Source organism: Lepisosteus platostomus, chromosome 22, assembly GCF_059453375.1.
Source record: "Lepisosteus platostomus isolate fLepPlt1 chromosome 22, fLepPlt1.hap1, whole genome shotgun sequence".
Classification (NCBI taxonomy): domain Eukaryota; kingdom Metazoa; phylum Chordata; class Actinopteri; order Semionotiformes; family Lepisosteidae; genus Lepisosteus; species Lepisosteus platostomus.
This window is the reverse complement of record NC_142632.1, coordinates 15,778,976-15,787,411: the sequence shown is the minus strand read 5'-3', so window position 1 is coordinate 15,787,411 and position 8,436 is coordinate 15,778,976. Positions and strand designations below refer to the sequence as shown.

General features: G+C 41.2%; 1 protein-coding gene across 1 annotated transcript; it reads right to left on the bottom strand.

Annotated features, from left to right (window-relative positions):
• Positions 1-212: 212 nt before the first annotated feature.
• On the bottom strand, positions 213-3,574 carry prkrip1 (PRKR interacting protein 1). The gene is made up of 6 exons (XM_088615629.1): positions 3,409-3,574; positions 2,957-3,035; positions 1,910-2,010; positions 1,581-1,666; positions 1,226-1,290; positions 213-935 (listed from the first exon to the last, which is right to left on the bottom strand). Exons 1-6 carry the CDS (start codon positions 3,535-3,537, stop codon positions 832-834), a joined length of 564 nt encoding a protein of 187 aa, XP_088471755.1. The 5' UTR covers positions 3,538-3,574; the 3' UTR covers positions 213-831.
• Between the last annotated feature and the right edge of the window lie 4,862 nt (positions 3,575-8,436).

Here is an 8,436-nt window from a genome sequence, read left to right as displayed (position 1 = left end):
AGCAATCAACAGTTTGCCATGAAACCATATTTTCCTAATCCATGCAACTGGACTATGATCTCATACATTGAGTGTTAAATAACACTAACAATATCTCGGGTGGAGTCCTAGAATATTAAAGAGGACTTAAAAAAACTTCTGCAGCTGTAGAGGTCTGACAGAGGAATTGAGCCATTACTGGCACAATGGATGGTCTTTTCAAAAAGCAACCCTTTGTTTAAAAAACTTTTTTACAAATCTTTATTTTAAAAATATATATACAATTTGGGGAGGAAAAACCAAGGACAAGTGATTTTATTAGGAAAACCCTCCATTAGGCTAGGCTATCTGGACCACAGCAAGACTAAGTGTTGTTGGTATGCAGTGCATCAATACCAAAATAAGTAATGTTCAGATTCCTTCATAATAACCAATTAGCCCAATTAGTCTGTCACTGTTCATGTTTGATTGGCAGCCACTTCCCATGTATCTACAAGGTGCATCTCACACATTTAATTGGACTGTTTCCTTCTTGCTGGTAGATTAACTGTGACAGTGCTGCCCTCCCAGTTCCATGCGAGCAAAAACTTAATTTTTTTAAAGCATTAAAGCAACATGACCTTTCTAAATGAGTGAAGGTTTAAATTGGCATATTCCCCTAGCTCATATTCCACGACCCCAGATACAGGAAAACTTGAAATTATATTTTATGAACAGGGTTTCTGAACCTCCACACATTTTCCATTCCACATTTTTCTGGTTACCACGTTATTTGTTCCTTGAATAAAGAGTCTCAATGTCACTGCATGTTATAAATCCAGTCCTCATCCCCCCTTGCACAAGTGCAGTGTTTCACCTTCCTCCCATTACAAAGCTGGGGACTTCAGCATCATCTTCAGCCTGTCCTGCCTGCTCCTTGTTCCCCTCATCACTGCTGGAGGATGTCTTTTCAGAGTCTGACAATAAAGAACGTCACAATGATGAGATCACGGGCGCTCATCAAATTTGTCCTCACATGTTAGGGAGCTTTCACTGTGATCCTCCTTGCTGTACAAGGCTAGGATGGAGGAGACTGCACTTGGGTGTTCAGGTGTTTATGCTCAAGCACACTTCTGTGCAAACAGCTTTGTAAACTCAGGACAAACTACACTTAAATCTATGCCAACCACCCAAATGTAAACTCATTACACAGAATACGCAAATATCCTTAGAGAATTAGATCACATTATTTCAAAGAATATCTTACCTTCATCTTTGTCATTCTCCAGTTTAGCTTTCTTGGCCATTTGTTTCTTTTCCTTTAGCTTTTGTCTGGGAAGAGAGATGCATCTTGAAATTCTTACATTTGCCTTGATGCAATATTTCTTCACTTGATTTATTGTATCGTCTGGCACAGTCTTTATCTGGCAAACTGCATGGTCAGATAAGCTTTTAAGAGACAGGTACTTGGTAAAAGGATTATATACACAGCAGTGGATAAGAATCTAAACTACACACCTCTGAAGATACCCGTACTAATGTGTAAGGTCTCTCACAGAGTTTCTCTCTTCAGAAACTCTGAACTACTGCACTTTGTGTCTGACAATCTGTCACCCCCTCACCTTTTCTTCCTGCGTTTCGCTGTCCTCTCCTCTGCCATGTGTCTGTTTTGTTCCAGCTTCCACTGATATTCCATGTCCTGCTTTTGCTGTAAAGGTAAAAACAATTGTCACAGCACTGGAAATAAACTCTACTCATTTCTAGTACAATATTAGACTCCTGACAGTGAACAGGAGAGCAACTGGGATCAGAAGGCACTTCTCCACTTCAAGGATTGTGGGAGAATGTAACAGGCTACTTGTTATTGAAGTCAATACCCTGGCTATTAATTTAACACCATCTGCTATGGTTCCTGAAGAGTTCTATAATGAAAGGATGAGACTATACAGACCTTTTCAGACATGCGGTCCAGGAAGTCCTGTCTCTGGTATTCTCTGCGCCGGAGGTGTCTGTAGACATGGAACTCCCCACTGCCTGCCCCAGCACTGGAACCTAAATAAAACAGCAGCATTATCACCTTGTAGCTTGATCTAGTCAAATCTCAGAAGCTCAGCAGGGTTGGAACCCGTCGTTACCGAGACAGCAGAGTTCTAAAGAAAACCAGGTTGCTGCTATAAATAAGTGTGATGGAACAGAAGGTGGTGCTCTTCCTTCTGGACCACAGTGTCCAACCAATATCCCAGCATAGTGACAACAGACACCGTGCTGCAGGAGGTGCTGTCCCTCATACGACATGTTAGAGACCAAGATCCCACAACTCTCTTTGCAAAAGTAGTATTTAGCTCCCTTCCGATGTTTCTACTGAAGGACCCCCCAAAACATAGCCAGCTATAATATTGCAACAGCATTCCAAGCCTCCACCACCAGCCCTAACAGTCAAAGCTCTTTATAATATTTCTTATGAATACTTATAGGAGCTTCATCTGCTGCTCTGTGAGCACCACAGCGGCGCAGTGTTTAGCATTGCTTCCTCACAGCACTGTGGCCATGGCTTCAAGTTTGCATGATCTCCCTGTGTTCATGAGGGTTTCCTCCAGCTGCTCTGCTGTACACCCACAGTCCAAAAGCATACTGGTAGGTGGCAAAGGAACAAGTAATAGGATTAATTCCATGCTGAAAAGAGAAGAAAGAAAACACAACGTTTCGGCCATGGAGCCTTCTTCAGGTATGAGCTTCAGGTGAGCAGGCTCCACGGCCGAAATGTTGTGTTTCCTTTCTTCTCTTTTCAGCATGGAATAAACCTATTATTTGTTCCTCTGCAGCCTACGCATGCTGACGCAGCTCCCCACCTGAAATACTGGTAGGTGTGTGTGTGTGTCTGGGTCTGCTCTGCAACAGACTGGTGTCCCATCCCAGGCGCACCCCACCTACTTGCCGAGACAGACTCCAGCTCCCCCACGACCCTGAATTGGAGGAAGAGGTCAGAAAGCGGTCTCACCCATGACATCTCGCACAAACTCCGGGGCAGCTCGGGGTTTCCATTCCTTGGGTCTCTCTGGGATCGGGGCAGGTTTGTCCTGCATCACAAATCAACACAAACAAAAAGTCAGGGGTCTCCAACACTGGTTTCTCGGCTCTCGTACTCTTGAAAACAAAAACATGGTTTGTACATGAAACAGGACCAGGTAACAACATCAGCGTTGCATGATGTTACAATGCGTTAGATTTTCAGACGTTTTACTCAAACGCATGCTTAACGTCTAAAAAATAATAATAATAACTATTAACAATATTAATTATTGCAATAATTAATAATGCAAAGCAGAATGTAAGTAAGTTCGATCGTTTTCTATTATATACCGGTAGGTGTTGTTATTGAAAAGGTAACTCTTTCATGGCGTTTTACACCCGACCCTTAAAAACGTCAAGCATTGGATTTCAGAAACTTACGGGATTTCGCATTAATCTTTCCAGCTTGAGCCGCTGCTCCTCAGCCGGGGTCTTAGCTATGATGAGGGGCTGGGACTCCTTACCCATTCCTTTACCCGGCCGGGAGTCGCTCTGCTTGGCGTCCGCCATCTTTCGTCTCCGCCACAACAACCCCAGCGGAAGTGCAGCTCTGGAAAGTGTTCTCTGTGGTGGCTCGAAATGAGCCTGGCGGACGATCTCCACCTACTGGTGAGGCGTTGTTTATGCAGTTCTGTAAATCTATAACTTAAAAGTCCCGTAATTCAGAGAAAATAAAATCAATATGATGTTACGCTGAATTTGTACTATTTAAAGAATACTGATATCATACTAAACAATTCAGGAAACTGATGATACAATATTGGGTCTTCAATTTTTACATACAATAACAATCATTTAGGGAACTGGGAATTCTAGACTTCAGGGAATTCTAAGGCAAATACAACCTTTCATATTCGTATTTTATATTCACTGCAAAAACTTCCCCTTGAAGAAAAGCTGACATATTTGATCCTTTTGATCTCTTCTCTCAAATACACCTTGGACTTGACTATGCTGTAGGCAGAGACAGTGCTTACAGGGAACAGCAGTGTTAATGGAAAAACAACACACACCCTAGGATTACCTGTTGGTGTACACGCACTGGTAAATTCTTGACAAGCACCAAAACAGCTGCAATTTTTGGAAGTTGTGCTAGGAAGACAAAAATAACCTACTCGAAAATAATGAAAACAGCATCAACATGTTCCACCACCCTTGCAACAACAACAACATTTGAGCACAGTCGACTAACAATGTCTGGTTATGCAAAAACTATGTTTTTTAAGAAGATAAGCATTAGCACATCCGATGTTCTGCAAAGCATGCATAATTTGTGTTTTTCCCGAGACTGCTAACTCACGTGTACACTAATGCATATGTGTGCTGCACAAAATTTATGAGCACACAATTACGCTCATCGATGCAAGTCAACCCCGCCCTCCCCACAATCATACACGTGCTTGTTACTTCAAACATACAGAAATTCACATGGACATGCACAGCCATGGACACACACATGTGCACACAAGCTCTAAATGCATGCTCCCGCCCACACATGAAGAGTCCCACTGGTGCCAGTTGAGTGGCACAGTCTTGCCAGGAGTACTCTATATGTGAGCTGGACTAAGCTGGCTTGATTCTGCTGCAACCAGAGCTGGTGGGGGGGAGAGGCCTGGGAGAGTGGGGGTTGTTTCTTCAGCAGACTGTTTCCAGGCTGCCCGAATGCACCTGCAGGCTGTCTTCATTAATGCGGTCTCACGTCTTAATAGGCCCTGGCAGCTCACTGGCTACCAGTGACCTTACTGCATGTAGGCTGAGGTCTGCGGGTGCTTCTGCCTAGTGAACATGAGATTGTGTGACACTGGCTCCACACGAAAGGCTTTAGTGAAATGTATCATTCACACGATTGTCTCTTTCTGCTCTTAAACACACATACTCCACAGACACAGCAGCACCGACATCCTGTAAGTTCATTTCAGACCAGCTAGAAACTCACAGATCTGTACTGTCCAGTCATTGTGGGACGGACTATATAATTCTGAACTCAGATTACAGATTAGGGGTAGCTAAATTTAGAAGTTTAATGTTTGGATGGAATTTTTCAAAGTTCAAAGTGTCATCTGCTATTGTACACCTAATTGAGTTGCATTCCATCCTGAGGTTTACATCCTTCTGATCTGACATGTATGTTTCTTTCTTAAATATACAGGTACAGCATGAGCTGTTGTTATAGTTCAATACTATAAATTAATATTTATATTTCAATACTATAAATATATCAATAGAAAATAAATATAAATCCCCATCCATGTCATATACTAAAGTGGTTTGCATTGCACACTGTGGTTAAATGTTATATTCACATAAAATATGGTATTGTTTTTGTGTACTGGTACAGCATGAGCTGTTTTATAGCTCAATAACTGTGCTGCTCAGAGACATCTAGCTCAAAGGCACTTAATGACCCGCTGACGGAAGAGAAAATTGCCTAATTTGAGCCGCTGGTGACAATGGTTGGTGTTGACACTGATGTAACAGAAGTCTGTTTCAGGGACAAAAAGGCCTGCTGCCTCACAAAGCCTCTCGTGTCGCCCTTTTTCTTTGCCCCTTCTGTCTGGCTACTGTCCTCTCTCCCAGGGCTAATTAGGGCGATGGGTTTAACTAGAAGAGCACACCCTCGGCTGACCTCTTGGGGTATCAGATGAATCCAGCAGGGGTTTTGATGCAGATCTGTAGATACTCCATGACACACAGTAGACAAGGGCTAAAAAATGATCGCGCAAAGATTTTGCCGAGTGTGGGTTAATAGTTAATAATCTCCATTTACATGTTATCATTATTTCTTTCTCTGTTAGAAGACAAATGACAACATGACATTTTGGAACGTCCATGTCAAAATTAATTTGAAGACAGGAAATTAATACTGTGCATACACAGCCATATTATTATAGCTGTTACCATTGTTGTTGCTAAAATATTTGAAAAATATGTGATGCCTTAATTGAATCATTATGTCATTCTGGGCTCTTGAGCTTCAGAGTTTTATGAAGTAAATACACTACAGTCAGGTCACTTGCTCTCGGGGAAACTTGCTAGTTCACATTTCTATTAAGCCACATTTGTCTGTAAGTGGAATGTTTTCGAGAGAGGCGAGAGAGGTAGAATATGTACATCCAGACTCAAAACCTTAAATCCAGACTCAAAACCTTCTTCTTCAGTAAAGCATTTACTTTACTTTACTTAACTTACTTAACTGGTTCCATTCTTCACCCCTCTGCTCTTCTTAATACCATCTTCCACGGTCTCCTCTATTGTTATTGTTGTATTGTTGTAATTATAATTGTGTCCTGTCTTGTGAAATTTTCTTATTTATTGTTGTAGTCTTCTTATTTATTGTTATTGTCATCCTGTAAAGCGCTTTGAGAAGCCACCTTTAAAGGCGCTATATAAAATAAAGTTTATTATTATTATTATTATTATTATTATTACATGTATAAGGCAATTTAGCTAAGGAAGCTAAATGACATTCTGATATGAGATACACTGCCCACACCAGGGATTTTGCTGCATGGCGCAGAGTTGGAGGGGGAAAGCACAAGAGACAAGCGAAACAAAATCCCGGGTGCGAGGTTTATATGCGTAGGCAAGCGGAAGTGTGCGAGATTAGGATCTAACCCCCTTTCTGAATTTTTATTATAACTTCACTATAATTTCATTTACAATTCTGTGGTCTCAAGATTACATCTCTCCTTTTTACCGACCAATTCCTAATTTGATAGTGGAGCATTTGTACGCAATCTTTTTTTTACAGTCGAGCTAACTTCCTTTCTGCTGTTCTCTTCATACATTTGTCACAGAAAATAAAAGCAAACAGTCTGAATAATAGTTCCACCAGATTTAGAGTTAGTGTACCACAGAACAGATCCTGGCTGGCAGTGTAAGGAAGTCAACGTCAGGAAGGAAGACAAAAAGATAACATTTAGCGTGTGCTGTTTGGACAATTAAACAAGGGTCTTTTTTTTCCTGTTCATTGCCAATACTCTTCCTACCTCCCCTGACGACTACAGGGCTTGATAAAATAAAAATAAAAAATTATGTCTCTGGATACATCGAAACAGCATTTTAGCAGAAATGTAGAGGTCTTTTTTTAAAATAAATTAAGGCAGCTGTGGGTTTTGGATGGTCACCCTTATTACTCTACAGCAGATATTAGGGGCATGGATGTTCTGCCGCTATTTATTATCACTGCTACAGGAGATGACCTGTGTCATGACAACCTCGGAGGCTGCTGTCCTGCCAATGAAGTGACTATCACTCCAGAAGCAAAAACACTTTACATAAATACAAAAATCCAAAGAATTCTTATTCGGCCTGAGTAAACCACAGTCAAATATCATTTTTTATGACAAAAGGCAGCCCAATTACACTTTGCTGGTGGCATGCCATTTGATGGAAAATTAAACACAACCTTCTGGTGAAAAAGTGTTTTTCTCTGCATCTCAAATAACACAGATCATATACGTGGACTTCCTTAACTGTCTGTTGTGTGTTCCTGGGAGGTCTTTTTAATGACATTGCTGCTATATTCTATGGCATCGGCTTGGCTCATCTGGTCGCATGATTTTGGTCAGGACTGGTGATTTCAAGGTTAATTTGTGAGGCTTCGCCAAGAGTAGCAGAGGGTACTCAGCGGTGTGACTCAGTTGGCCTCAAAGCTATCCTGCCATTTGCATAATGTGCAATTTATTTCGCTGTGGGAGTCCTCATCTGGTTTCCTAGCGTTGATTCCTTCGCCATGTGGCGAGAGTCATGTGAGCGCTAACAGCACTTCTGCTCTCTTGTTTCAACCCAAAGGAGCTTCACCCAAACACCAAGGTTAGGAGGATAATCCCTGTTTAGCTTTGGCAGTGTTTCAGGCAAAACAGTGGTCAGTTCTTCCATATCATGGATGTTATGAGGAATACTGATTCTTGATCTTTTATGAATGCATTATGTGTACATTTCTGAGAAGTACCCTTCAGGATTAGACACTGTTTCCCATCAGCCGACTGACCATATGATATATATGGCTTGAAATGTAGTATCCTTGTTACATATGCAATACATGTAGTACCTAGATCTTCAATTGGGAGGGGTGTAGAGAGGAGGCAAGATGAGGAATATTACATCTGCCATCTGATGATGTAATATTCATCAGATGAGTTTGAGGTGTGAATACACTATAAATACAATATACCGTAATATACCTACACATAAAATATAATACCAATATACTGGAAATATACCTTCCTGGGACTTGGGACTTGAACAAATGGGGTTTCAATAATATACTCTATAGTTATAATATAACAACCAGTATAGTTACCAGCAAACTGTTTTTTGTTTTACAAAAAAAGGCCAAAACTACTGTTTAAGATGAAACACTGACACAGCACTGTGTGAGAAGATAGAAACAAAGAGCCACACCCA